General features: G+C 60.4%; 9 protein-coding genes across 9 annotated transcripts in view; 4 read left to right on the top strand and 5 right to left on the bottom strand.

The window, feature by feature from the left end:
• The window catches only part of SPRG_21042 (hypothetical protein), a gene marked incomplete at both ends in the record, with an annotated part of 12,923 nt that extends 2,851 nt beyond the window's left edge, over window positions 1-10,072 (bottom strand). Inside the window, 15 exons of the mRNA XM_012350617.1 lie at window positions 162-2,112; window positions 2,158-2,280; window positions 2,327-4,463; window positions 4,505-4,933; window positions 4,981-7,566; window positions 7,639-7,791; window positions 7,834-8,232; window positions 8,271-8,372; window positions 8,447-9,004; window positions 9,050-9,118; window positions 9,174-9,255; window positions 9,305-9,449; window positions 9,493-9,669; window positions 9,722-9,817; window positions 9,862-10,072. Of these exons, the coding sequence (XP_012206007.1) occupies window positions 162-2,112; window positions 2,158-2,280; window positions 2,327-4,463; window positions 4,505-4,933; window positions 4,981-7,566; window positions 7,639-7,791; window positions 7,834-8,232; window positions 8,271-8,372; window positions 8,447-9,004; window positions 9,050-9,118; window positions 9,174-9,255; window positions 9,305-9,449; window positions 9,493-9,669; window positions 9,722-9,817; window positions 9,862-10,072 (9,218 nt within the window). The remainder of the gene's footprint in view (window positions 1-161; window positions 2,113-2,157; window positions 2,281-2,326; window positions 4,464-4,504; window positions 4,934-4,980; window positions 7,567-7,638; window positions 7,792-7,833; window positions 8,233-8,270; window positions 8,373-8,446; window positions 9,005-9,049; window positions 9,119-9,173; window positions 9,256-9,304; window positions 9,450-9,492; window positions 9,670-9,721; window positions 9,818-9,861) is intronic.
• Window positions 10,073-10,215: 143 nt separating this feature from the next.
• On the top strand, window positions 10,216-12,864 carry SPRG_11652 (CAMK/CAMK1 protein kinase; the record flags this gene model as incomplete). The annotated part of the gene is made up of 10 exons (XM_012350600.1): window positions 10,216-10,456; window positions 10,506-10,596; window positions 10,642-10,813; window positions 10,867-10,959; window positions 11,011-11,156; window positions 11,211-11,292; window positions 11,357-11,835; window positions 11,887-12,244; window positions 12,288-12,599; window positions 12,649-12,864. 10 exons carry the CDS (start codon window positions 10,216-10,218, stop codon window positions 12,814-12,816), a joined length of 2,142 nt encoding a protein of 713 aa, XP_012205990.1. The 3' UTR covers window positions 12,817-12,864.
• Window positions 12,849-15,619, bottom strand: SPRG_11651 (hypothetical protein; the record flags this gene model as incomplete). The annotated part of the gene is made up of 8 exons (XM_012350599.1): window positions 12,849-13,098; window positions 13,145-13,338; window positions 13,380-13,682; window positions 13,726-14,070; window positions 14,339-14,588; window positions 14,637-14,827; window positions 14,880-15,179; window positions 15,224-15,619. The coding sequence occupies 8 exons, from the start codon at window positions 15,617-15,619 to the stop codon at window positions 12,849-12,851; spliced, it is 2,229 nt and encodes a 742-aa protein (XP_012205989.1).
• An 861-nt stretch (window positions 15,620-16,480) lies between these two features.
• On the top strand, window positions 16,481-18,206 carry SPRG_11650 (hypothetical protein). Its single transcript, XM_012350598.1, has 2 exons — window positions 16,481-16,661; window positions 16,706-18,206. Exons 1-2 carry the CDS (start codon window positions 16,490-16,492, stop codon window positions 18,184-18,186), a joined length of 1,653 nt encoding a protein of 550 aa, XP_012205988.1. The 5' UTR covers window positions 16,481-16,489; the 3' UTR covers window positions 18,187-18,206.
• Window positions 18,207-18,359: 153 nt separating this feature from the next.
• On the top strand, window positions 18,360-21,039 carry SPRG_11649 (hypothetical protein; the record flags this gene model as incomplete). Its single annotated transcript, XM_012350597.1, has 13 exons — window positions 18,360-18,476; window positions 18,527-18,611; window positions 18,653-18,791; window positions 18,837-19,263; window positions 19,311-19,388; window positions 19,443-19,523; window positions 19,573-19,629; window positions 19,676-19,762; window positions 19,812-20,147; window positions 20,191-20,535; window positions 20,584-20,653; window positions 20,707-20,801; window positions 20,848-21,039. 13 exons carry the CDS (start codon window positions 18,360-18,362, stop codon window positions 21,037-21,039), a joined length of 2,109 nt encoding a protein of 702 aa, XP_012205987.1.
• On the bottom strand, window positions 20,986-21,827 carry SPRG_11648 (hypothetical protein). Its single transcript, XM_012350596.1, has 2 exons — window positions 21,301-21,827; window positions 20,986-21,249 (listed from the first exon to the last, which is right to left on the bottom strand). Exons 1-2 carry the CDS (start codon window positions 21,781-21,783, stop codon window positions 21,070-21,072), a joined length of 663 nt encoding a protein of 220 aa, XP_012205986.1. The 5' UTR covers window positions 21,784-21,827; the 3' UTR covers window positions 20,986-21,069.
• Window positions 21,828-23,545: 1,718 nt separating this feature from the next.
• On the bottom strand, window positions 23,546-24,112 carry SPRG_11647 (hypothetical protein; the record flags this gene model as incomplete). Its single annotated transcript, XM_012350595.1, has 1 exon — window positions 23,546-24,112. One exon carries the CDS (start codon window positions 24,110-24,112, stop codon window positions 23,546-23,548), a length of 567 nt encoding a protein of 188 aa, XP_012205985.1.
• Window positions 24,113-24,261: 149 nt separating this feature from the next.
• SPRG_11646 (hypothetical protein) lies at window positions 24,262-25,345 on the bottom strand. The gene is made up of 3 exons (XM_012350594.1): window positions 24,831-25,345; window positions 24,461-24,775; window positions 24,262-24,412 (listed from the first exon to the last, which is right to left on the bottom strand). Exons 1-3 carry the CDS (start codon window positions 25,299-25,301, stop codon window positions 24,329-24,331), a joined length of 870 nt encoding a protein of 289 aa, XP_012205984.1. The 5' UTR covers window positions 25,302-25,345; the 3' UTR covers window positions 24,262-24,328.
• A 271-nt stretch (window positions 25,346-25,616) lies between these two features.
• SPRG_11645 (hypothetical protein) lies at window positions 25,617-26,754 on the top strand (the record flags this gene model as incomplete). Its single annotated transcript, XM_012350593.1, has 2 exons — window positions 25,617-26,194; window positions 26,239-26,754. The coding sequence occupies exons 1-2, from the start codon at window positions 25,676-25,678 to the stop codon at window positions 26,752-26,754; spliced, it is 1,035 nt and encodes a 344-aa protein (XP_012205983.1). The 5' UTR covers window positions 25,617-25,675.
• Between the last annotated feature and the right edge of the window lie 250 nt (window positions 26,755-27,004).

Genomic DNA, 27,004 nt, shown 5'->3' with positions numbered 1-27,004 from the left:
TTGGGGGCAAAGAGGGCGTGTAGCGTCCGTCGTTTCCGACGCTCCAACTCCGTCCGAGGTACTTGGAGATCAATAATGTTGAAATTTGCCTTTTGCAGCGGCGAGAGGGTCGATACGTCATCAAGCGGACTCAAAATGACATACACCTGGAACCTGCCGACAAAGCGGAGGTCGGGATCGACAGCGACCGCGCGCGCCGGCTTGGCGTCGGTGGCAGGAGCTTGTTCGAACCGCTGTGCGACAAGAGCGGAAGCCCGCGCGCCGCATCCAAAAGCGGCCTCCGAGAGGCGCGCAGAAACGGCAGGAGCTGCCGAAAGCGCGCGTCGGAGATTGCCGTTGAATACTGCGTCAGCAAGACGACCTTGCGCGCCTTCCGAGCAACCTCAAGGCACGGAAGCAAGTTCACGTCGCTCATCGAGTAGACAGAGTACGTCACGGCCGGCGTCGCGCTCTTCATGCGCTGGAAGAACGCGGTCATGTAGCTCTCGGCCGCGCCGTTCTGGTCCAAAAGCAGCGGACACGTCTGTGACCAGTCGGCGATCGCAAGGCTGTGCTGAAGCCGCTTGTCCATGTGAGGCACGCAAATGCTGGCCTCGAGGCTCGAGTAGAGCGCGACGGCGCTGTCCTGCACGATACCAAGCTCCAGCGGGAGGACATAGTTGTTGCTGGTGAAGAGGAGTGACCACGACTGGATCAAGCGTGCTCGATCCGGCGTGTCAAGCGGACCAAGGTAGGCAATCATGGCGGAAATGAAGAGCGCCGCGCCCTCGGACGTCAAGTGCGTTCCGCACCGCTGCGCAAAGTACTTGCTCCGGATGAGGGCTTGGAGACGGTCGAGGTAGCCCTGAAGCGGCGCGAGGTTCTCGACTTCTGCTTCAGTGGCTTGCATGCACGACGCCAACTGCTTGAGCTCTTGCGTATCCGAGGCGACACCAGCTCCAGCACAGAGAATCGCTGCCTCCAGCGACACCATGGACGCGTGGAGTTCCTTGAGCTCGGTACGTACTTGGTCGATTTCGCCCGTGCGACGGCCATTGGCGCTCGACAGGCGCGTCACCTGCGCGTGAGCGATCGCTGCGTCCCGCTGATATAGGAGGACGCGACCGAGGACTGCGAGCGCCGGGTGCAGCGTGTGCAGCGTCGAGACGTCTGCGGCAGTGAGTCCGAGCGGCGGCGTCTCGTCAGACAACGTCATGGCAAGCAGCTCGGTCCGTGCGTTGGGATTCTCAACAAGGCGACAGACTGCCTCGACGCTGTGGTCATCGATGCCGTAGGCGTGGCACACGGCGGCCAGCAAATGCCGACATGCAGGTACGAGGCGCCACTCGTCGGCGAGCTTGTGCCGGTCGGCCAGTGTGAGTGCAGGAAGCTGCAGACTGTGGAGGACCTTGCGTTCGGCGCGCAACTGCCGCTCGATGGCTTCGATTGCGTGCTTGTCCGCACCAAAAGCTTCTTGGAGCGACCGCAATTTCTCTGCCAGCCGCTCGTTCAAGCCCATGGAGGCACTTAGCTGCGCTTGCATCGGACTCAACGACGCTTCCGCGGCAGTGCGCCGACCTTGGGCTGCTGCAATGGCCGTCTCGAGCTGCTCGAGCTGCTCGGTCGCGTTGCCGTACTGCACTTTGAGCGTATCGAGCCAGGCCAAGAGCTGCGTGACCGACTCAATGCGGACGTCGACCATTTTGGAGGCTTTGTACGCCATGACGTGCACAAAGGTCTCGAGGAGATGCCCGAAGCTCTTGGTCGGCGATACGACGCTCGCGTGCACTTGAACGCTGATCGTTGCCAAGTGGTCGCAGTCACTGAGCGAGAGGCCGAGGTCCGGGTGCGCGTCGCGCAAGTGCGTCATCGTTCCTTTCGCCGCCAGCAGCAAGTCGGTCTCGTGTCGATGCGGCGGCCGAAGGGCGATGACGCGGACGCTGGCGCGTGCACGCGTGAGCAGCGGTGCAAGAGACGCCGAGGAGCCCCAGAGTAAGAGCGTGAGGTGGCGCTGGACGCGCTGCATGAAGGCGTCGAGGATGTCGACATGCGATGAGCTTGAAAGCGACGTGGCGACGACGTGTTGAAGAACCACCGACCGCGCGAGTTGTGAGTGGTTGCCGTCGAGGACATCTAGAGACGGAAGCGATGAAAGTGAAGTCGCTGCGTGCCCCATACCTTGTATAAAACTGGCCACGCTCGGCCACTGCATCCAATCGGCCTCTGTCGCACACAAGACCCGATCCTCTTCGTGGATTCCAGTCGCCAACAGCAACGACGCAAGGTGCGCCAGGACGTCTTCTACATGGCATACGACTAGGATTGCATGCGTACAGTCGTCACATACCATGGGACGTCAAGTACGATAGGACGATCGGCTGTGGCCGGCCGCAGGTGCGAACGACATGGGACAGCAACGGCACGTACGCTGCCACGAGCTCACGAGAGCCAACGCACAGAACGTGATGGCGCGCTTCGAGCGCGTGGCACAGCTGGACGTAGTGCCATACAAGCGGTGGACTCAGACGCGCGGTCCACTCCAAATCGACGTCGGTCGGCTTCAACTGCGACAGCAAGTGCGCGCGTAGAGCGTAAAAAGCCGGCTCGGCGGCGGCCTTTAGCACGGCGGTGGGCAGTGGCAACGCACGTAGCAGTGGCACGAAACTCGCATCCGAGTCAAAGTCAGGAAGCGTCGTATGCGGCGGGATATCCGCCATGAAGTGCTGGCGCCAGTCGGTGCGATCCCTCTCCGATACAAATGCGCTGTAGAACGCAGTTTGCAGCTCGACAAACCAACGAGCGTACGTCGGTGCTTCGTGTGGCACCTCGCCGATCAGCGTGCGGCGCACCACGTCTGCGGTGATGTACGGCGAGAGGAGGAGGATGCCTGGTTGGCTTGACAGCGACAGCGCTGTCGTGACCGTTGTCGAAACGATCGAGTGCTCGCTTGGCGAGAGCGGGCGCCCAATACGCTCTTGCACGATCGCACTATGGATGGCCGCGAGCTCTGTAGCGTGCGGGTCGCTCAGCCGCAAGAGAAAGTACGGGCGCATACATCGCTGCTCGGCTAAGGACAGCGACGCATCGTGGGCCAGCGAGAGAGTCCCGCAGATGGCTACGTTGAGCCGCGTCCATTGGTTGCGGACGGCATCAAAGAGCCGCTTGTGGCTCAGCGCACACCGCAGAAGCTCCAAACTCGGACCGTACAGATCGACGTCATCGAGAAAGACCCACTGCGCTTGCTCCTGGTGGTGCAAGAGATTCTGCAGCAGCGACACATAGCGGCGCTCGGTGCCCACGCGGCTCCACACTTGGGTCTTGTGGCTCCGAACGAGCCGCGGCAGCGCGGCTAGAAGCGTGCTCTTCCCGGCACCGCGTCCGCCAAGGATCAGCATCGAGCTGCTGCTGGCCGCGGTCTTTTGAAGAATGCGAAAGACGCCGTAGGCAAACCGAACTTGGGCCGTCGGCACCATCACGGCGCTCATGTGCGCGACGGTCGTCTCCTGACATGCACTCGTGAGCCCGAACGTGTGGTCCCGCGCATTAAAGACAATCTCGAACAATGTCGGCTGCGTCCAGTGCGGCAGCTGCGGAAACTTATGCAACAAGCCCTCAGCGTCAACCACCACTGGTGGCACTTTGGCAGCGCCGAGGGCGAAGACTTGAAGATCGCGTCGCCGCTCGCTTGTCAAGTGTGCGCCGACGCCCCAGAGCACGAGTAAGAACACAAGCTGCCCCGTCATGGTTGATGAGAGTGGCCACGTCGACGCCCCGTCGTGCACGAGCGAGCCAAACGTGGCCGTCAAGAGCTTGAGCCCGTTGCCAACCAGTTGTGGTATCGACACGGACAATGGAGCGAGCTCCAAGTGGGGCAGCATACACGCCCCGAGACTGTGGAGCACCATGGGCTTGACGATTGCAATCACCGCAGGCGGAAGCGCACTGCTTTGCCGTACCAGCCACGCATCCACAAGCGATGTCCACGGAATGACAGTGTCGTCGAGGCTCAGGATGTTGCACGAGGTCACAATCGTCGGCGACGCGTCGGTCAACGTGGAGGTTTCCAGCACCATGCAGTCAAAGGTCGCAACGCGATGCTGCGGCGGGAGCGGCGGCGGTACGTAGAGCCGCGTGTCACCGCTGAGGAGGGACACCAAGCTCTCGAGCGCGCTTGAGAGCCGTGGCAGCGGACCATCAAACACGACGCAACTCATCGTTTCGGTCGACGCGATCGGCGGACGCTGGCAGAACGTGTGTAAAATTGCATTCGTCGATCCTTGCCGACGCAGGTGCGAGTGCAACGCCATGAGTTCCAGCTCATGCATGCCCAAGAAGACGAGGTTGATGCGCTTGGCGAGATGCGCCGACGGATCCGACTGCGGGCATAGGGTCCACCGCATGAGCTGCTGGGCTTGAAGGCATGCCTTTAGTAGCGTCGACTTGCCGGCGCCCGCGGGGCCCACGAGGAGAACTGGTGCGCGCATCTACGAGCTGTGAGATATTCCGATGACGACTCTTGTCGGACCTGAAACTGGTTGTAGAGTGCGACCGCCTTGGTCACCAGTGGCGGGGTTGCAATGAGCGATGCTTTCTCGAGCACGACGCGAACCGCTGCCTCGAACATGCGGTACTCTTGTCCTAGCTCCATCGTCGACGGAAAGAAACGATCCAAGGCCGAATGCAAATGCCCTGCGTCGACCAGCGGCGAGAGCACGAGGAGCAGAGCAAAGCGAAGGACGTTCGTGTCCTTGTAGCGCGCAATGTTGAGCGGCGACGGGTTGTACGTGAGGTGCGACACTGCATGCCCGGCCGCTTTGAGAACGTACCGCACCGATTTCACGATGGCTGACGCAAGCGTCGTCACGCGCTGATAGAGGCTCACGCTGAAATAGCGCGGTGCGTTCGGCTCGAGCAAGGCGAGCGTCGTCAAGAATCCATCGAGCTCCATGTACATCTACCTGCAGATGAGAACACGAGCGTCGTAACCGGACGACGACGTACGGGTTCGGAAAACCCCTTCATGAACAAGAGACTCTGCAACACGAGGCGGCGGTCGTGCGACACCACAGCCAGCGGACGCAGCGGCTGGCCAAGCCACGGTCCCACGAGGTGCGTCGGCGGCGTGAGCGCGTGTGCCGGAAGGAAGAGCGCGCCGCTTGCATCGTCATGGCGCCAGCGGATCGTTTGGCCGAACCGCGCATGCTGGAGCTGCAGAATGTCGGCGAAAAACGCCCGCAGCACCGAGAGCGGCAGCGCAAAGACATCGGTGACGCACACCCACGCACGGAGCGCGTCGACGCCCGCGAGCCAATGCTTCAGGACGCGATGCGGGGTTGCTTCGGTGGCGTGGACACAGACAAAGTAGCGCATGAGAAAGCTACCGAGACTGCGCAAGAGCGTGCGCTTTCCAGACCCGCGCAGGGCGAAGGGCACCACGCAGACGTTGAGCTGCAGCACATGCAAAAGCGCATAGGTGCACCGCGCAGTGGGTGGCGTCAGAAAGAGTAGTGGCGCGTGGACATCAATGTGCACGTCGCATGCCGTTGTGATGTGGCCCATGGCCGCCACCAAGTGGCTGCTCTCGTTCGCGCGCGGCGACTCGAAGCGTAACGTGCGGTCGTAAGCACGGGCGACGTCGGCCCACTCGCGCGTCGACGCCACGTGCGTCATCGTGTCAAGTGTCTCGAGTTCGTACTTGAGAAGCAACACGACCGCTTCGAGCCGCAGAACCGTTTTGGGATCCCGCGGGTGCCGGAGGGAGGCGACGAGGCGTAAAAAGTGCGCTGCGTGCGTCGACGCCGTGGTTGCCAGCTGGACTTTGGTCGCGGCGACGGAGCTTTTCGAGTGCAAGACGCTACGCAGCGCAGTGCAAAAGCTCTTGTGCAGAAAGGTCAATGCGACCGGTAAGGAGTAGGTCGAGAGCCACTCGCAGAGGGCTGCAATCGAGGCATCGTACGTGATGATACTCTGGGCCTCGCCGAGGAGCGTCAACATCGCGCGGCGCAAGTCTGTGTCAAGGCGCGAAAGCCAGAAGACGAGACCACCGACGACTCGAAATGGCTCTGGCAGCTGCAGTCGAATGCCGTCGAGGAAGACAACCGCCTTGAGGAGCGTCACCGCGTGCCCTGCGAGCATCCACCGAGTAAACGAGTGGCTCGTGACGGCGTCGTCCAAGTCGACCGTCGCGGTCTCGGCGACGACATCGACGTCAGCAACGCCATTGAAGCAGCGCACTATGACGTCGCGGACCGTGTCGGGGGACGCCTTGCGCGTCACGAGCGCCCAGAGATCGGCGTCCGAGAGAAAGCACAGCCGTGGGACTTCAGAGCGCATCGAATCGTAGGTTGCGGTAATAGCAGCAGTAAGGGCATCGCACGCTGCGATACTTGCATCAAAGTCAAAGCCATCGAAGGCAGCCCCTAGCTTCTCCAACGCGGGCCCCTGGTTCTGCAGCTCCAGCGTGTGCGAGAGCTCCATGACCCTGTCACGCCACTGGGTGCTCATCCCATCGAGAGTTCGAAGCGCATCGTGGAAGGTCGCATCACACACCTTGCGCGCCTCAGGAAGGTCTACAAGAACCCCCGTGGCGTGCCACGCCTCTTGTAGCCGATCCAAGTTGCAGAGGATGTCAAGGGCTCGCGCCAAGGACGCTTGTGTCGTCTGCAGCTCGCCGAGACCGGAGTTGCCGCGGTGCTGGATCGTCAGCAGCGAGAGCTGCGCGTCTTCACACGCGTCGATGAGGTCATGCACGTTGGTCAGAAAGATGAGTCGGTGCATCGGCGTCAGAGTGAGCGTGAGGCGGCGCAGCTGGTCTGACACGGCCCTCCACGTCGCATGCACCGAGAGCTGCATGGCCGATTCGCTGCAGACCGCGTCGAGCTCTGCTTTTCTCACCGGCGTCGTGAGCCACTCGTCAAGCTGGCTGAGCGTACAACTGTCGGGTGTCAGCGCGATGGCTAGCCACGAGTCGGGCTTGAACGCAAGCATATGGTCCGCTGTCGAGCGGGCAAGTTCCAAGGCGGCAAAGTGGCGCTGGAATCGCAAGAGCAGCGGCTGCGACGGCCCGAGCACCGTTGCGAGCGGATAAGTCTGCCACGAGATAGCTTCCATCGTGTGTGCGAGCGCCGCCATGTCGAGCGCGCTCAGCGGCTCGTTGGCGTAGCGTGTCTTGAGCTCGATCAAGCGCTGGATGTTGTCGTGCAGCACAAGGAGACCTTGCAGCCAGTTGTGTTGTTTCGCGGCCTTGTTGGGGCGTTGGCACAAACCAGCGTGCAGAGGATTAAAGTGCTCCAAGAGGCCAACAAACCGACGCAGCTCGGCGTCCGTGTGCAAGAGCCGCTTGGCTTGCGACATGAGGTCAGGCACGGTCTTGGCGCGACCGTAAAAGCCGTGAACGACGACGTCGGTCGCCGCGTCTTCGGCTTCGATCGCGCGCCACTCGATCTCGAGCATCCTCCAGAGCATTTGAAACTCGGAATAGAGCGCGTCTTGGCGCACGGTGATGGTGCGTGTGAGGATCTCCATGTAAAACGACATGTTGGCTTCAATACGACTCGTGCAGTGACTTTGCGGCGACGCGCCATTTGACTACACCCATCGTCAGTAGCTACATCAATGTTGTTGTTGCTAAGTACCCTGATCTGTCTTGGTCTGTGCCACAAGGTCGCACTTGGTCTCGTAGCTAATGTCGTCGCACGTGGCATCACTCGCGTGCAAGAGTGCCTCGAGGCGTGTGGCAGGATGGTCGTCGGCTCGGGCGTCGTCGGGCAATTCGGTGCGCAAAAGCAAAAAAGCGTCGAGCCATGCGACCGACTAAGCGCCTCGATGAAGAAAGGTGCCATGGAAGCTATCTACCTCGGCGAGCGAGTCTGGGATGGACGAGAGCAGCTTGGTGTGCCCGACGTGCACTGCATGCGACGTCTGGTAGTAGCGGTTGCACCGATCGGGTGCGAGGCGGAAGAGCCGGCGTAGCATCGCCGAGCACGCGTCCAAGCTACTTCCGATAAACGCGCTTCGGTTCACGAGGAATGGACCAATCTGCAGCAAGCTGTCGACCATGCGCAAGTCGGCCTGGAACTGCAATGCCATCTCGAGGTCCTCAACGAACGCGACCAGATCGTCGCTGGTAGCGGTCTCGGCCATGGCGTTCTGCACGATGGACTCTAGCTCGGCGTCGTCCCGGGTCGTCACCGCCAGTTGGTCTTGGAGTCGACCAAACTCAATGTGCACCAGCCGGCTCGCGCCCGCAAGCTCCTACAGCGCATCAGCTACCATACACCGTGTTCGATTACCTCCATCTCGACATAGTAAATGTCGGTGGCCGACCGCAACCCCTTCATAATGCGCTCGACGATGCTATGGTTGCGCAGCGTCGCCGACGCTGGCAAGAGGTGCTGCCCAAAGCAGTGCCGGTAGAAAGGTCGGCAGTGCTCATGCACGAAGGCCCGGATCGCTCGGCGTTGACGACCCGCGGAAAGGTATCGACGCGCGTGATTGCAAACGCGACGGCTTCGTACAAATGCCGCACCGTCACATCTTTGGGTGGCGAGATGATCACGTCCTCGGCCACGGTCATCTCCACAAAGAAGAGCGGGTCCGGAAGTGCGTCTCCGTGCAAGTGAAAGAGCCGCTTGTATGCGATCGACCCGCTGTGCTCGGTTGGCAGCTTGAGGAGCTGGTCCATGTGCAGGTATCGATCGCGGGACCCGCCACTCGAGCCCGCAACGCCGACCGTGCTCGCGCCGCGTGCTTCGAGGGCCGAGAGCGTCGAGCCGGTCACGGAGACGTTGAGCCGCTCAAGCGCCGTCATGATGCCGGTAAAGTACGCGCCGAGCAGCATGAGGTCCACGGTGCGGATCAAGACGGGAAGGACGTCGGCGTTGGCTAGGAGACGACCAAAGCGCACGGTCGTGACATCGGCGTTGGGCCCGGCGCGGAGGCGGTGGAGAGCGTCGAGCAGCAGCCCCTGGATATACTGGACGGTTGACGCAATCTGAGCGCATGTCGCGTCCGTCGGCACGCGATGCTACCGCATGGTGCGCATGGCACAAGTCGAATCCATCGAAGCTACCTCGGACAACGCTTGGACAGGCTGCGGGTTGCCGCGGGGCACAAGGTCGCTTGAGAGCGCGTGAATCATCTACAGGTTCAGTGTTCTCCACGAGCCTGCGCGTACGATGATGCAAGCAACGTACGTCCAACACCAGACGTTGCACCGTGAGCAAAAACGGTCCTGCAATGGGATCGCACGCGAGGAGCGCGTCGCCCAGCTGCTTCCTACCGACCCACCGTTAGCGCAACGGGATCCGTAGCGATGTTGTAGTACTTGGCTTGAGCGATGCGCAGGCCGATCGTATTGTGCTTCCACGTGTGGAAGACGGTCATTTTGCGCATTTGGTGAATGCACTGCATGTGCGCAATCTTGTCAAAAATGGCCTTCTCCCGCAGCCACGCTTCGAGGTCAAAGAGCTCTACGACCAGCATCTGCACACCGCTACCAGTAGTACAGCGTACCAGACTCGAGACCCAAGACGCGCGTGAGCCCATACGACGTGAGCGTAAAGTACTCGTCACGGAGGTCCACGTCCTTGGGCGACCGCGTGAGCCAGTAGACGTTGCGAAAGTGGCACGGCGGGTGCGGGTTGTACGTCAGATACAGCACTTCAATCGGCTTGCGCCGCGGCGCAAACACTGCATCTTGCAGCGTCAGCGGTTCTAGCGCTGGTTAGCATACCAGATGCACCGCTGTCCCAACCGTGGATGCAAATGGCCCGAGGTTCGACCCGTCCACGCGAGTCGATCACGTGCAGCGTGTAGGCGAGAAGCTTGTCCGCCGAGTCTACGCACATTGCTGTCCGATTGCATTGGATGTAGCACCCGCACCGATGATGTCGAGGTTCCCGGGCACGTGGTTGCTGCTGCGTCCGTGTGGCTTCTCGTCATGGCGTTGAGAGGGTTGCCGCGAGGGCATAACCACCGACGACGACGCGACCCGCCGGAGAAGCTGGTCCTTGAGAGGTGCGTCGGCGCCGCTGCTGGCGCGCGCAGCGAGCGCGAGGACGTCTGGGTGCGATGGGCCGCGTCGGCGGGGCATGGCAGAAGAAAAACCGTCCGGATCGCGATTGCAAGTGCGCGCACCTCAAGTTCCCTGGTGGCGCCAAAGGGTGCGTGCGTTTAGCCTCGTCGAAGTTTTCCGGTTGAAACTTGAACTTCGAGTCGCGGACCATTCAGGAGGTGATGCTGCGAGCCCGACGCGTTCTCGTCCAGCGTCTCGGCCGGCTACCGCGTCCTGGCGCGCACGTTCATTGGGCGACAGCTGCTTGGACGCCGCCGATCGAGCAGTGGCAGCGAGTGGTCCGCGCCGTGGCGGCCCTCGGCGCTGCGGCCAGCGCGGTCATGGCCGTCAGCACCGACGAGCACGTGCTTGGCGCCACAATCCAAGACGACTACGCCATCATGGACGACGTCATTGGCGAAGGTCGTCTTGCGCCCGTTTGTTTGGTTGGTGTAATACTGTCGAACCGCAGGTGGTTTCTGTGTCGTCCGCAAGGCGCGCGATCGGCGCTCGGGCGACGTCGTCGCCGTCAAGGAGATGTCCAAGCAAACGACGTCGTCCAAGTACGAATTCTGCTCTATTGCATGTATGCGTATATATGTGAACAGAGATTTCTGGGCCGAAGTCGACCTGCTCAAGGTAGCTGGCGCCCACAACAACATCATGGCACTGCGCGGCGTGTACGAGTCGGCCGACTCGTGGTACATTGTGCAGGAGCTCGCAACGGGCGGCGAACTCTTCGACCACCTCGTTGCCAACGGCGCCTACTCGGAAAAGATGGTATGTTGCATCAATCGGCCAGGAAGAAACGGAACGATGGGGCGCCCGAGTAGGCGAGCAATGCGCTGCGCGACCTTTGCCAGGCGATGCACTACCTGCACCGCAAAGGCATCGTCCACGGCGATATCAAGCCCGAAAACATCATGGTCCGTTCGACACCGCTGTGGTAGCAACTGAAAATGTATGTGTGTTTTTAGCTTCGCGGCGACGAGCTCTGCCTCGTCGACTTTGGCGTCTCGTTCCGGATGGGCGAGCGGTCGAGCGACGTGCCGATCACGGGTACACCGGCGTACTGCGCCCCCGAGGCCTTTACAAAGCAGTCGGTGGGCCCTGAAGCTGACATGTAGGATGTCATCTTGATCGGAGGATTCCCACGCCTCCAACGACGCCTCCGTAGGTTTGCGCTGGGCATCGTGCTCTACATTCTTCTCTGCGGCAGCCATCCGTTCGACACGTTCAACACGCTCTCCGACCAAGAGGTAGCACCGCCTCCTTACAACCCTATAGTAGCTCTGAGGTTGGCAGCTCATGTATGGTCCTTAGATTGGCAAGCGCATCGTCAAGGGACAGTACAATACACAGACGCGGGCGTGGCGGCGTATTTCGTCCGAGGCCAAGGACTTGATCCAAAAGCTCTTGGTGGTGGACCCTGCAAAGCGGCTCTCTGCCTACGACGCTTTGCGACACCCGTGGCTATCCCCCCATAATGCGTCGATTAGCGCCCAGCCGCTGCACAAGGCCGCCGCGCACTTGCAGCGTTTTCAGCGCGGACGGCGTCGGCTTCGCGCCAGCATCCTTGCCGTCTTGCTGCAGCCACCAGTGGACGATGACGACGACGACAAGCGAGATGTTGACGACAACGACGATGCGAACATTGCCCATTTTGCGCGTGGCGTGAGCTCCAACCCCGAGACGGCGGCTGAGAAGGCTGCGATGCTCGCCTCGACGCTCAGTGTCTTTGACCAGGACCGGAAAGGCTACATCTCGGACGACGACCTCCGCCGCGTGGCTGCGCAGCTCGGGTACAACATCTCTTTTCGCCAGATTCCAACCCAATATGGCACACTGAACAGAAAGCAGCTAAGCGACAGCGACATTCGCGAAATGCTGGCGGCAGCTACCGGCGACCCCGAGATTCCCGCGCCCAAACAGCTCACGTACGATGACATCAAGCTCGCGATCTGCAGCCTCCGGTCCGGTGTCTACGAAAATGGCGCCGTCATCTCGGCCGAGGGCGACGAAGACCACCACTTTTACGTGCTCATGGAAGGCACCGTGCACGCGCGGTGTGCGAATCCGATGGCACCCAACTCAGTGCTCCAATTGCGCACGCTCGAGGCGGGCGAGTACTTTGGTGTGATGGAGCTCCTCGCGCCCGACGCCATCCACCCACGCGTTGCCACGTACGCATGCGCCTCGCCAACCTGCAAGGTTCCGCTCTCCGTGTTGCAGATCCATGCTTATTGCTATGTAGGTGCTCAAGCTGCTTCGGGAAGACTTGGCCAACGTCAGCAACGTGTACAAGGTGTTAGAAGCCTCGCTAACCGACCGTGCAATGGGCCAGGCCCACGCGCACTTGCTCCAGTCGATTGAAGATGCCCACGGATCGATCACGCACACGACGTTCAAGGACGGGGACTATGTCTATCGCCAAGGCGACGTCTGCGACTCGTACTACATCATCGCCGACGGTGCCGTCGATGTCATCATGGATAATATTGTCGTCGAGCGCTTGACGACTGGCGACTGCTTTCCACTGGGCGTTGCGGCCGACTCGAATCCCGTGGTATGCTCCGTTGTGTGAAAGGACCCTGTGGTCTATTTAACGCACGTAGCGCCGAGCGAGCGCGCGCTGCAGCTCTGACACGACGGTGATCGAGATCAAAGGCGAAGTCTTTCGCAGCTTTCTGTGCAGCTACCGCTTCATGACGGCGTTCTTTGAGAATCAGTTGCAGGCACGTCGCGCCGAGCGCCGCGGCAAGCTTCAACAAGTGCAGACTTGATAGTAACATAGATAATATCAATCGAGACGCCATTAACCGTTGCCTCGACACTTGGCGAGACGCTTGGCAAACCGGTTGGACTCGTCGACGAACCGCCGGCCGCGGTAGTCGCGCTGGTAGAGCTGAAACTGTATGAACCGCGCCGCGTCGTCGCTGGCTACGTCGCGCAAAAACGGCACTTCGTCGGCTACGTCGAGAAAGCCGGCTTTTGTCTCGAGACCAAACGACTCAAAGCCGTGCTTGATGACGGTCGTGGTTGCGTCCATGCGCTCGGCGACGACCCTACCCCTTACGGATAAGACCAGACACTAGTTAGTTAGTCAAGTACCACGCTGTCCAGTGCGACTTGATTGGGTCGTCATAGTACTTGGCGTCGTCTGAGACGCCGTGGGTAAAGACGATACATCGATTCTCTTCTCGAAAGACCCGCGTGAGCATGCGCTCTGGAAACGACCGCTGCAGCTCAAGGCCGTACAGGCAGACGTAGCGCACGTACGAGAGGTCGGGCCTGCGCATGTCGACCTACGACGCGACTCAGTAGACACATACGTGGCAGCCCGTACGTAGTCGCCGTCGTAAGTTTCAAAGTAGTGGTCATAAAGACACTGGGCGACGACAGGAAGCGGCGCCGACTCGACAAACTGTTTGAACTCGGTCAACGAATACGAATTCTCGTGCGCCCGGACGTTTAGGCGGTAGTACGGACGGTCGCCCGTTGTCGGCGTCGGCAGCTCGCTTCGTTCGAGGTACCCGTCGAGGTTATGGTACAGGCGGTGTGCGATCCAGTCGAGGCCGAGTGCGCGCGCATCGCTGTCCAAAGGAAGTGTACTGTAGCTCCATGCGCGCTTCTCGGACGCAGGATACGCCTACAAGCACCGTGCGCTCGCGTTTGTAGATTGTGAAGTGTACGCGAATGGTCTCCGCGCTCGAGAGCCAGTGGAGCATCGTGCGGCAAAGGAGCTTGTAGCGCCGCACGCCTTGCTTGAGCGCTGCGTTCGTGGCTTCCTTGAGATCGCGCTCGTCACGGAGCGCTTGCGCCACGGCGGCCCATGGCAGCAGCGAAGTCGACGTTGTCGCGCGAGCGCGGGCCAGTGTGGCCGAGAGCGTCTTGAACTCGGCGGTGAGCGCCGTGAGGGCCGTGAGGTGCTCGCAGCGCTTCTGTCGCAGCCGCTCGCGGTTGTAGTCTTGCTTCTTGATCCGCGCGCGCTCCTTGCGCTCTTCGGGCGAGCTCGTCCATGCGATCGGTGGAGCGTCCTCGTCCGCGGTATTGCACATGGCTGCGTCGTGCAACCGGCCTCTCGACGTGTGATTCGCCAAAAAGGACGTGGCGTTGGCGAATCCGATTCGAGAAGCCAGGTAAAACGTACGTCGGCGGTCCAAATGCATTTTTTGGTGGGATATCCCAGACATGAAGTTGCACTTATATCCAGTGTGTATCCAAAATATGCTTTTCCATCGCAGAGGTTGAATGGCATGAGTCTCTCCATTTTTAGTAGATCTTAGAGTGCTATAGACTATTTACGGTGCCGGCGGCTTCCGTCTGACGACAGCGCTCTTGGAACGCCGCCACGTCCTCCATTTGCCGCCGTAGCCGGTCGTCGCGCTGCTTGTGACGGAAGCGCGCAAAGCGTGTGTCGTCGTCGTCGGAAAAGGCGGCGAGCGCCGGCATCTCGACCTCGAGCGGCAAGTACCCGTCGTCGCCTCGTAGTCCGTACGCCGTGTAGCCGAATTGCAAGAGACATTCGTTCGCGCCAAGCTCTGTGACGACGACCCTACCTCGCATCTTATTAGCTCGACGAGATGTGAACCAGACACTGTACCACGCCGACCAGTCGCACCGGATGGGGTCTTGGAATTTGGCGTCGTCGGGCACGCCGTGCGTAAATATAACAAATCGATGCTGCTCCTTGAACTGCCGCACGAGCATCTTTTCCGTGTACGGCACGTTGTTGGTGCGCCCATACAACGAGGGATAGCGGATGTACGTCATGTCGTCGTTCTGGCGCTCTTCCTAAGCGCGCGTCAACACGATTGAAATCAAATATAACGCCAATGGGGCCCACCTCGTCGCCATCGAAAATCTCAAAGTACTGGGCGCTGAGCGTGCGCGTGGCGATATCAAACCGGACCCGCTCGACGCGCTGCTTGAACTCGGAGAGGCGGTACGTGTCGGCGTGGCGCTCGACGTCGATGCGATAGTACGCGGTCGCGTCGATCGGACCAGGAAGCCCACTGGCTTCAATGGCCCCGTTCAAATTGTGGTACAACCGCTTGGAGATCCAGTCGAGACCGAGCTTCCGGCTCGCGTCGTCCTCTGGGATCATGGACTCGCGCCATGACGTGTGCTCGGGGTTGAGCGTCGCCTGGTGCTAGCGTGAGGTCGCCGATCATAGAAAAGAGACCGTACGTGGACGATGCGCGACGCGACCCAACTGCGCAGCGACTTGCAGAGCGCTTCTGCGGCCCGCACCTGCTTGAGCAACTCGCGGTTCTGCATCTGCGAGAGACTACTGTCGGCCTTGAGCGCAGCCGCGACTTCGACCCAGGGCAAGACGCCAATCTGCTTCTCTCGCTGCGCTTCGTCGCGCAGGTCGACGAGTTGCCGAATCTGGGCCTCGAGCGCTTGGAACTCGGCCATATACTCGGTGCGTTTTTGGCGCAGCCGGTCGCGGTTGTACTTTTGCTTGCGGAGGCGCGCGTCGTCCTTCTTGCGCTGCGAGTCGTCCGATGTGGTCGACGGCGACACCACGTCCATGGGCGTCACAAGCATCGACGGCGCCTGCCAGGCCGGCAGGAACATCATGCTCCGGCGGCCAAAACGGAAATGGCCAACACCCACCGTCTACCAGGATCATGTGCTGGGACAAAAATCAGCACTCACGTTGCGTGGGAAATGTGGGATTTACAGCAAGCATGACACGGTGCCATTGATGCAATGCGTTGCCCATGCTTCGACGAAGCGCTAGGCTAAGAGGGTCGGGCGGTGCAATGGTGCTTACAGCAGTGCTATTATTGCTAGAATAGTGCGACGACTCATGATGAGCTTGATTGGCATGGTGAGCCCAAGGGGATCACCAATATGTGTAAAATAGACATCGTGTGGGAAATGGATCTTGGAACTAGAACCTGGGCCAATTGGTCCTACCATAGCTGGTTAGTCATCCCCGGCAGCGAGTCGCGTGCGAGCGCTCGTTGGCGACCAGGACTACTACGTCTACAAGCGGCTTCTTTTCAAGGCGAGGATATATATGTAGTACGAGTCAATATGGATACAGTATAGAAGCGCTCTGTGGAAGGTACCGTGCGCCCAGCGCCACCGTCAGGTTGGCGAACACGGCCACACACTGGTAACTTCTTCCCATCAAGGCTGTAAGCAACGAGAAGAAAAGGCAGTCGGACGACAGGTAGTAAGCTAAGTATCCTTCTCCAGTCGTCTTCGGCTCCAAAGCATTTTGCATAGCATATATTGGCGACCGCAAGGGTATGGTTCGTCGTCTGGTGCTGGTGCGATCGTCTAGCTTTGGGCAGGTCGCCGCGTTGTCAACCTCGCAAGGACGCACGACCCGACACGTGGGAAATCCAGTGAAAAATACAGTGAAAATTCAAAACTGGCCAAAAGCGCGCCAGCCAATGGCCAGCGTCGTCGCCACGTAACATAGACACTGTTTGGGCCATGACCGAGGCTGGTGGTGGCAAGAAGGGCGCGAGTCGCTGGAGCAACCGCCGCAACGAGCGGCAAAAGACCTTCTACCACGTCAAGAACGGGCTCATCGTGGACAAGGCGACACTCTCGCCCGAGGCCATCGCGGCCTACGCCGAGCATGCGCGCAGCAAGAGCATCGCCCGTACGGTGCCGCCGCGCGTACCACGACTGAACACTTCTGCGTAGAGTTTGGCGTCGTCAAGCTCGCCAAGTACAACTTGGATGTCTACTGCACGACGTACGCTGGCGACCTTCCGCTCCTCCGGTACGCCGCGCACCACTCGCCCAACATTGCGCTCGCGCTCTTCTACGCTGGCGCAGACCCCTCGTTCCACGACCGCGCTGGCTCGATCGCAACGTTTCCAACGGCGCGGGCGTGCTTGATGCAGTACCCGCCTCCGTACATGGCGTGGCTTCTCCTCCTCTTGTCCACGCAGCCGCGGTCTGCCTCGGTCTGCGGCGTCTGCGCGGCCGCCGTGCCGTCCATGGAGCTGGCGCCGTGCAGCCATGCGGTGTGCGAACTCTGCTTCTGGACGCACCTAGCAACGATGCGTGTCGATCAAGATCTGACGTGTCCGACGTGCGACGTGCTCGTCCAGTGTCCCCGCGCTTCGTCGCCCACGACTGCACCATCGCCGCTGTCGACGACGACGGCTCCAGAAGATATTGCGGCGGCCTCGAGGGCCCTCTACTTGCAGCTGCCGTTGGAGCCGAGCAAAAGCAGTGGCGGCACCAAAGCAAGCAAGCTTGTCAAGCCGCTTCCGCTTCACAACGCCGTCGAGCTCTTTGTTGGCACGGCGCGATCGCAGCGGGATGCCAACATGTTCAAGGCTGTCCTTGCGACCAACTGTAGTCGTCTTCGGGCTCTTATCGCTGCCGGTGTCGAGATTGACTGCCAAAACGAGTACGGCCAGACACCGCTCTTCCTCGCTGCGTGGCTCGGGTACGAGCGTGTCGTCGCCTACCTCTTGGGCGCCGGCGCGTCACCCACGCGATGCGACAACGCCCAAACATCGCCGCTTGACGTTGCAATGGCCAAGACGCACACTAGCATTGTTCGGCTTCTCGCGCCCTTGCATACTTCCTCTGTGGACAGTCCCTTGGACGCGATGGCGTCGCTCCAAATCGCATCCAGTCGCTCGCCCGTGTTTGTCGAGCTCATTCCAGCCGACGCGGACCACCCTGGTGCTGGCAGCGGGTACTGGGACGATATTTTTCCCGAGTCGTTCCTCCAGCGCCTCGAGCAGCTCCACACGGTGCTGCCGTTTGCGCCCAAGGAGAAGGCGTCGTGCTCGGACCGGTCGTACTACTGCGACAGCGTCGGCTGGGTCATCCGTGAAATCCAAGCGCGCTGTGGCCGCGACGTCTTTCCCAACATGCGCTTCCTCTACTACAGCGACGTCGGCGGGTACCTCCCGGCGCACACGGACCTCTCGCGCACGGACGCCCATGGCGTCACGTCGACCAAGACGTTCATCATCTACCTCTCGACGTGCGCGTCGGGCGGTGAGACTAACTTGCTCTCGTCGCTCGCGCCGGACCGCGCAGTTCTGGCGCCCGTCCAGCCCAAGCGCGGTCGGCTCCTCGTCTTCCCGCACGACTGTCCTCATGAAGGTGGTCGTGTCGAGCACGTCCCCAAGCTGCTTCTCCGTGGTGAGATGTACTGACACTGTAATTTCCATACTCTGTACTATGTGCGGTTTAAGACGCTGGTTTGAGACAGAATCTTGCTGGCTGCTGTTTCCAAAACAGAGCCTAAAATCCTGTGGCAAAACAGGATTTCATTTGAATAAAATAGACATACAAAAAGCAAGTTCTAGTCATATTTAAAAAGAGGTCGATGAGCCACGCCTACGCGGTGCTCCAGGAGCGGAGCTTGGGCGCGGCCACGGTCGCGTGCTGCCCGACCATGGACATCGTCGCCGTCCTTACGACAGACGATCAGCTTCTTGTCTACGTACGTTATGCATCTCCGTGTGGTCACGAGGCCATGGGTTCTTTGCGTAGCGCACGGTGGCCTGGCAGCGACTGCTGCACGTGACGCCCTCGGACGTTGACGCGCCCATGACCGTCCTCGCATGGCGACCCGATGGTATGTAAGCTTGCATGAGTCGCACGCGAAGATGGCGCTAGGGCTCGTGCTGGCTGTGGGTCATGCAAACGGCAAGATCGTGCTCTACGACATGGAGACGGGCGAGGCGACGATGCAGCTTTTCGGCAAAGTGCACGCATGGGAGCACACACAAGCCATTTCCGCTCTCGACTGGGCTGCGTACGTACGTCCAACCATGGTATATAGTAGGCTCATGCCAAGCAGGGCGGGCGCAGCGCCATCGACCCACCGGTATGAAGATCGAACGTCGCGTTGCGTCATGAACCCGCCGAGCGAGTCCTCGACCGAGACAGCCGCCAAGTTCACAAAGGTTCCGGCGCTCGACGACAGCCGCCACATCCTCGTCTCGGGCGATACCAGCGGCACGATTCTCTTCTGGGCACTTGGCTCGGTGTGCATTCGCCGACTGCAGCCAGCCGGCGTCCAGCATGTGACCGAGCTGCACCTTCTGCCCGACTTGTCGGCGCTGCTCATCGGCTCACAAGAAGACTCGAGACATCAGATCCTGTCGCTCGCGCTGTCCGACCTATCGGCGCACCAAGGCCAGCTCTTTGTCGTCTCCCACCACGTGCGCGAGGTCCAAAAGCTGCTGCACACACTCGACACGACCTTGAAGCAGCTCACAACCGAGGTAACCTCGTCCATACGTCGTCGTTGCGTGTTGCTCAATGTACGCAGTGGACCAACGGAACGCGGGTCTTGGAGGCAAAGATGCGGCTGCTGTCGTCTGCGTACGCAAAGTACTCGTCGTTTGAAGTACCTCAGGTAATACCCATGAGTGCCCCGAGGGCCCTTGAAACACTCGCATAGGCGCACATGTATGCACTGCTCTGCGCGGGCCTTGGCTTTCCGGCGCTGACCAACTTCTTCGCCCAAGACATGCAAGAGCAGGTGCGACGCTCGCGTCCTTTGGCAATGACGTGCGATTGGCTGGTACTAGAGCCTGCAGCGCAGTCAAAAAGCCTTCTTCCACGCCTGTCACTCGATGCAGACTCTGGTGGGACACTGCTTGCCACGCGCCGTTGCCCATACACTCGTCCTAGATCCACGAGCAGCTCCGCGTCGCCGCCTCCAACGTGCTCTTCCGCCTCTGCGAGCTCCGGGGCTTGACGTCCACGGCGCCGTCCCACGTACTAGTATTGATCCACTGAGATGGAGCTCTCACCATGTGCACGGTAGCGTCCAGCGTCTGTAGTGCACCTCTCGGCCATGGTTGCTATGGTTGAAGTGCTATTGCTCAAGCTCGAGCAGCTACAGATTGCGCTGCGGGAGACGGAGCTGGACTACGCACTGCTCTTTCGGTGGTTTGGCACGATCATGGCGGCCCACGGCACGGCGCGCCCCAAGGCCGCGACGAAGCTCTCGCTGCCCGATACGAAGCGCCTCGGTCGTTTCTTGTTGCGCGCCACGACCACCGCCATGGCCTTCCGCGGGCACTGCAACAGCACGCGAAGCCATCACGATCCAGCCGATGGTTTTGAGGTGGAAACGACGTTTGGAAACCCCGTCGCCGAGGTACTCTTGTCTCGCTATAATAATTTTACATGGTTCTCGGCAGATGCTCGGCAAGTGTCCGTGGAAGGCAAGCCAACGCCTCGACACGTCTGCGTCCTTTGCCCTCGACGGCGAGGAAGAATACGCGTCGCACAGCCTCGTCGCGCTCTGCGCTGCGATCGAAGCGACGTGGCACACGCAGCTTTTGGGCGAAAACGGCTTGGGCCATCCGTCGGGTCCACCTGCGTCGCCAGTGCTCGTCACTGCGTCGTCGAGCAGCTTTGAAATGGGGACGCTCGCGTCAGCGCCGCTCCTTGTGTTTCCGCTCAACGGCGCGATCGGGCTCGGGCGCTGCGTCCAAGGGCGTTGGCACATGGCAGTGCTTCGACTACCGTCCGCAGATCGACTCGTACGTGTTGCTCACAGCAGCTGTACGCCGCCTCACGAAGCTCGGTAGATTGACCAGTGCCTCTACTCGCGCGACGGGCAGAGCCAGCTCGCTCTTCTTCACGCGTCTGGCTCGGAGCGTACGTTTATCATAAGTGACTTTGCGCATGGCGCGACTACCTTGACGATGTAGAGCGGCTGTCGCTGGTGGCGCTCGCGTCGGTTGCATTTGCTCCGCCATGGACGACCGATGTGGCGTGGACGACCAGCGCGTTGGAGACACTCGAGGTATGTACGAGTATGTAGGACGAGCCAGCACAACACACGAGGGTAGGCGCACGAGGTGACGACATTTCGAAAGCAGCGAGCGCTCTCGACAGCCATCTTTGATGCGGTCGTTGGCAACGGCGTACGCGGTGTGCTTGGCGTCCTATCCATAGCCGACCGACGCCTCATGCTCTTTGACGCGGAAGACGACGAAGACGACGACGAGGACGAAGAAGATGACGATGACATGCACGAATAGATCCATTGCTGCTTGTCGGTTCAAAGTGCATTAGCTGTGCGAGCTTTCGTTCTCGCCGTGAGGCTCGTCGTCGCCCGCCGAGAGGTTGAACGCCCGGAGCGGCCCCACGAGCGACAGCTCGTACAGCGTATGTTCGAGCTTCTTGAGGTTGTACTTGAGGCTGTCGTACTTCTTGCGCAGCGGCGAGTTGCGGAAGCTAAATTGAATCAGCTAGACACCATCGCTTCGTCATCGCAGGATGATGCTGGCAGGATGGGTTACCTCGCCCGAGATGGCATCGACAATGTTGCGGCACGCTTCGACGCGGGCGACGTCGCGCTTCGTTGCCTGCACGACAGCGTAGCGCGTGACCTCGCCCGTAAAGTCGACGACGCCGCCCAAGTACTCGTCGCGGTCAACAAAGTTGAGCTCCTCGAGGGCCACGAGCGTGCCCGCCGTGAGAAAGTGGCGAAAGCACTGCGCCTCCGCATACTCTTCCATGGCGCTCGAGAACGATCCGTGACGCAGCGTCGGTTCTTCCATGATCAAGGGCGCGAGCTGCTGGATCACTTGGTCGGCGACCTCGAGCTTCTCGCTCGCCTCGTCCATGTTGCTGCGGTGCATGGCGAAGATCGCCTGCTTGCTCGACTTGAGGATGTCTCGAGAATGCTTGATGACGACCTCGCGCTTCTCATCGTACGCTTCCATGTCGGCTGACATGCGCTGGAAGCTGCTTCGGTCCAAGACCGCCTTGGGCTCCGTCATCCTATCTTACGGCTGCCCCACGTGGGTAGTAGATGTGGTATTTGTGGCAACTAGATGTGGCGCTCAAAACCTCCCAGAAACACTACTCGGCTGGTTGGCATGTCGCGTATTAAGAAGCACAGGTTCTCGAGACAGGCGGGACATGTTGCGACACCACCTGCAGACAAGATGATGTCCCATGGCAGAGCCATCTCGGAAATGTTTTCACGCCCAGAGTTAGTCTTCATTCGGTCGTTTGCAACTTGCGACGGACCTGCGCGCCGCCGCCGCACTACGAACCCAATGACCATCCCGCCGACCCATCCGCCTGTAGCCGCCGACACCGACGCCGACATCGCCGCCTGCAACCACGACGCCGCGACTTTGCGTCCTTATTGTCTCCAAGCCGACTGCGCAAGAAGATCCCGGATCGCTCAACCTGCGACGACGCCGCAACGACTCGACCGCTTGACGGGACCTGCCAAGCTCGTCGCATCGACGATCGCGCGCCACGCTCCATGCCCGCCTCGAGGCCAAGGCACGTCTAGCTGCTCCCAGCCCGACGCTCTCTCGGCGCCACGCTCTCACCATGGCATGCCCCGCGGCTACGTCCTCTCGGTGGTTGTCGTCGTCGCTGACCCACGTGGTCTTGTCGAGCTGGCGCTCAACCCCGTGTCTTGTCGGAGCATTCAAGCCTCGTCCGCGGTATCTTGAAGCGATCTCCGCAGTGGCGTGGCTGAATTCTCTGCATCCTCTGAGCTTCCGGTATCAAGTCTCGGAGGTAGCGCACATGTCGCGCGTGATCTTTTTGACATTTCGCAGACCGCCGGCGACACGAGCGACATGTTGACCTCTCGCATCACGGGGTGTCCCAGCGGTCTTCGCATTGAGGTCCACGAACAATGGTCCACGAACGCCATGCTCAAGTTACTCACCACCAATGTCGTCGGGCCGAAGATCGCAGCGCCGACTGTCGCAGTCTCGATCGACCCCCGGCGCTTGCCCATCGTCCACCATTGCGGCTAGCCACACAGCGATAGCTCTCACCTACCGTCATGCCATCGGCCAAGTGGACGTGTACTCCCCGAGTCGGTAGCTCCGTCATTTTCGGTCGAGCATCGTTGTTCATGGTGCTCTCGTCGAGCCATGCCAATTGGCGAGCTCCTTGATACCTGCCATGCTGGGCCGTGCACACCTCGACGTACCGCCCTGCGTCAGCAAGGTCGAGCCTACCTCCTCTCGGCAAGGGTCAATAAACTGTTTATTGACCCTTGCTTGAGGGGACTCCTGCGGCAAGTGTGAAATGTGTCAGCGCTATCGATCCAGCGACGGCCTGCTGGTAGTTAGACGTCTGGTCCACACAGTTCGGGGTTCGCGGTGGTTAGTGAACCCAAAAGATTGAGGAGGATGTCGCGCTGCCCATCGTCCCGTCGCGCTGAACGAGGCTGCGACAGGAGGTCATTAACCCCTTGGTTTGTCCCACCCGAAAGTCCCGCACACAATCCGGATAAACCGACGCGAGCTGATCGGGCGCTGAACGTCCCTGTCGATTCTCTTGATAATTGTATCGAGAACAATGTTGAAATAAAGAAGCGGGGTATCTCACGCCAAATGTCCGGATACCGACGGGCAATTTAACTTTTTGACGACATGAATATGCATGTCGCCGGGCGTAACAGCAGCATGCTTGGATGATCTCGAGGAGATCCTCGATCTTGCATTATCTCTCAATTGGCACTTTCCAATTTCACTCGCCATGTGCAGCAGTCGCCAACTCGTCTCTCTACTCTCGGCCTACGACGGCACGCACAAGGCGTTTATCCCTGACGAGGTCAAGAAGGCGCGGGCGCGCCTCAAGAAGCAGGTGTACAACCGCGAGCGATTCCGCCTCAAGCGCTGCCACCACCAGGCCGAGCTCCAAATGCTCAGCAGCGAGATTCAGTCGCTCGAGCGCCACGCGCGCGAGCTCGCGTACTTTAAGCGCTCGAGCCTCTCGTGGATGGACATTGCTGCCGTCTTCAAGACCGAGCGCCAGCTCAGCGAGCACCAGAACCGCGACTTGAAGCAGCAGATCGAGGACCAGAAGGAAAAGTGCCGCGTGCTCTTGGCGTGCGCCAAGATCAACCTCGCCGACGGCGAATGTCTCCCGGACGAGCTCATGGTCATTGACGCCGCGGTCGTTGCTGGCAACCAACCGACGACCGTCGCGCCGACGACGCCCGCAGCCGTGGACCCGCTCGACGCGATGCTCGACAATATGGAGGACCTGCTCCAGGAACCCTTCTACGCGAGCTCGCCGCTCCCATCGTCCACGTCTGTCGTCTGCTAAGTGTCCTCCCGTCTGGTCCATCTCCACTACAACTCTGTTTTACTATTTATACTAACCACCATTATGTCAATATATTCACGTCATTAGATTTCAGTCTACCTGGTACACTACGACGGCGGCGGAAAGCGCACGCGACATGCGCGACTGCAGCGACAAGCGTGGTCGCGTCACGTTGATGCACGCAGTGGTGACGAGAAAGCAGAGACGCAAGAGCGTCCTATTACTGGTCTGCTAGGATTACGGCAACGGCTCGTCGGCGCCTCGCTCGGGCGGCGTGTCGAACGAGACGGTTTGAATGAACGAGACCCGCTTGCGCTTGCGCTACATTCAGCTTCTCAGAGGCATGAAGAAGAACGAGGTATGGTATACCGTGGCCGCCGAACACGTGCGTGGAGTCATGCGCTTCTGGTGGTCGGGCGACTGCGCCGCGCCCCAATTGAGGTGGAAGAAGAGCGCTTCCGTGAGCAAGTACTCGGGAATGAAGTGGTCGCGCACGAGCGGCCGCACCGTACCGTACAGCATACGCACGCTCATCGTCGGAAACCGAATCAGCGGCCACACGTCCTGCAAGATGAGCTGGATACCGGCGCCGTGGGCAGTCGTGTCTTCGACGTCCTCGGCCACGCTGTCGTAGCGCGCTTCGGCCCACGCGAGCACGGCGTCGAGGAGGTCGGCTTCGCGTATCTATACGTCCATACCGCCATCAACCAACGAGTCGTGCATGGTTTTTTTGTACTACCGCCAAGTCGTCGTGGGCGACGAGGTCGCACAGCAACTTTTCCGGCAGCACCTCAATCATCTGCGCCTTGAAGACGTGCTTGGCGTGGCGCAGCGCAAAGTGCTTGCACACGTCCCGTAACGCGGCCAGCTCGTATACCTCGGCCGCCGTCATCGTCTGCACGACGGTCTCCGTGCTCAGCTCGACGTCGCCCGTGTAGATGAACTCGAGGAGCTGTTCCATGATGTAGCTCTTGATGTCGTGGATCGTCACCTCCATCTCTTTCGCCTCGCGCATCGAGCCCGTCAGCATGATGCGCAGCGGCTTGGACGACGCGGCGAGGAGGAAGCGGTGCGCGTAGAAGCGAACGCCGTCGACGCGCAGGACGACGTCGCAGCAGCTCTCGGGCGCCGGCGTGCGGAAGTTGTGCTGCGAGAGCCGCGCCGAGAGGTCACCGTGGTCATGAAACGACTCACGCACGGGCTCGTCCATCTGGCATGTCGCGGCAGGGAATGCTGTGGGAATGGCAAGGTGCGAGATCCACCGAAGTAGTGTGATCTCACAGTATTTAGTAATGCACTCGGTGACATATTCCTATAGTTCCGACGACCTGGTGGAACACTATATATGTGGCATGCCGGAACAAGACAATGCAGCAGGCAAGCGGGCGGCTGCTTCGCGTCGGACGACCGGTGCTGGATCATGCAAAAGCTACTACCGTCTAGTGCGGTAGCTACCCCGCACTAGTTTGTATCGCGTACACCGGGCGTGCAGTGCACCTACCTGATGGTAGCACTATTTTCAGAAATAAGAAGCCGAACAACAGGGCAGGTTGCACTTTCGCAAGATCCGATCGTGCTGGAGCCATGGGCATGCGTGGGGACATGGAGCTACCCAAGCGCGCTCGGCGACACAGCAGCCGAATGCAGATCGCACTTGGTGCTCTCGTCGTGAGCAGCCTCTGCGCCTGCGCAGTCTTTTGCTTCCTCTTATCCACGAGCGCCCAAGCCCTCGACCGAACCGGCGCCAGCGACCTCTTTGAGCAAGGTGCGATTGCGTCGCGCATGTGCCCGCGCGAGACAGTTGTGTACGTCTTCTCCAGCGGCTGTCTCTACGCAGTATGGGTCATTGTCATCCTCCTGGCGCAGACGACGCGGCGTGGCTTGCCACTGCTTGTCGTTGTCGCGCTCCTTAGTGTCGGCTGCGTCATTTGGGGCGTCCTTGGCGCCATCTGGAGCTCGCGCAAGGGATGCCCCGAGACCGAGCCGCTGCTGTTTACCATGGCCATGGCGACGTCCGCCGTCTTCATCTTTGTCGGACTGCCCGTTAGCGGCCTCCTCGTGTCGTACTCGCTGCGCACACTGGTGCCATCCCACCACCGCGAGGTAGTCACCTTCCGATTGTGTGGACTTATCGGATGGTGGCATAGCAATGGCTACTGAGCTGTCTTCGCTGCTCTTGCGTCTCGTCGCTCGTCAAACGCGGCTGTGTCGTCCTCCCCTTTGTCGCGCTCACCGCCACCAGCGTCGCGCTCCTCGCCGCGTACGGCCATGCGCCGTGCTCCAAGCCATTTGCGCTCTACGTGGGCGTTTCGAGCGCGCTCTTTGGGACGCTGACGCTGCTCCTGTGCACGTGCTACGTCGTCTCGCGCAAGCAGCACGCATCGTCCTCGCAGCGCGTCGTTGTCGGCTGCCTCCTCCTCTTGTCCGTCACGGCCCTCGGCTGGGCTATCTTTGGCTCGACGCTCGTGTCGCACCCCGTGCTTGGGTGCCCGGCCGACCTCTTCCACGCGGTGCAGCTGCTGCGTATCTTTCTCTTCGTCGTGAGCATCACACTTGGCGCGCTCACGCTGTGCTGTCAAGTGGAGCGCTTTTGCCAGTCGTCCGAGCTCGTCGAGGACGAGCCCGCCTTGACCATAGCGCAGGCGACGCACGTTATTGTATAGACACGTATAGATATATGAACGTGTTTCGCGTTATCTTCGTTCTTGCAAAGAGTTCGCATACGTAGAGACTAGCAATCTCCTTCTTCTTCATTCGTTCACCGGGCCGTGGCTGCGCAGGCGGCGGCGCGGGGGCGCATCTTGTTCTTCTGTAGTCGCGCGGGGGCGTTTGTGGCCGCGGGTGAGGCCCATGATGACAAGCTCCGTGGATTCCTTCCAGGCGTCGCGATCGGCGGCAAAGCTACGCAGTTTG

This window comes from Saprolegnia parasitica (assembly GCF_000151545.1).
Source record: "Saprolegnia parasitica CBS 223.65 unplaced genomic scaffold supercont2.67, whole genome shotgun sequence".
Classification (NCBI taxonomy): domain Eukaryota; phylum Oomycota; class Saprolegniomycetes; order Saprolegniales; family Saprolegniaceae; genus Saprolegnia; species Saprolegnia parasitica.
The sequence above is the reverse complement of the archived record's forward strand: the minus strand, read 5'-3'. Positions and strand labels throughout refer to the sequence as shown.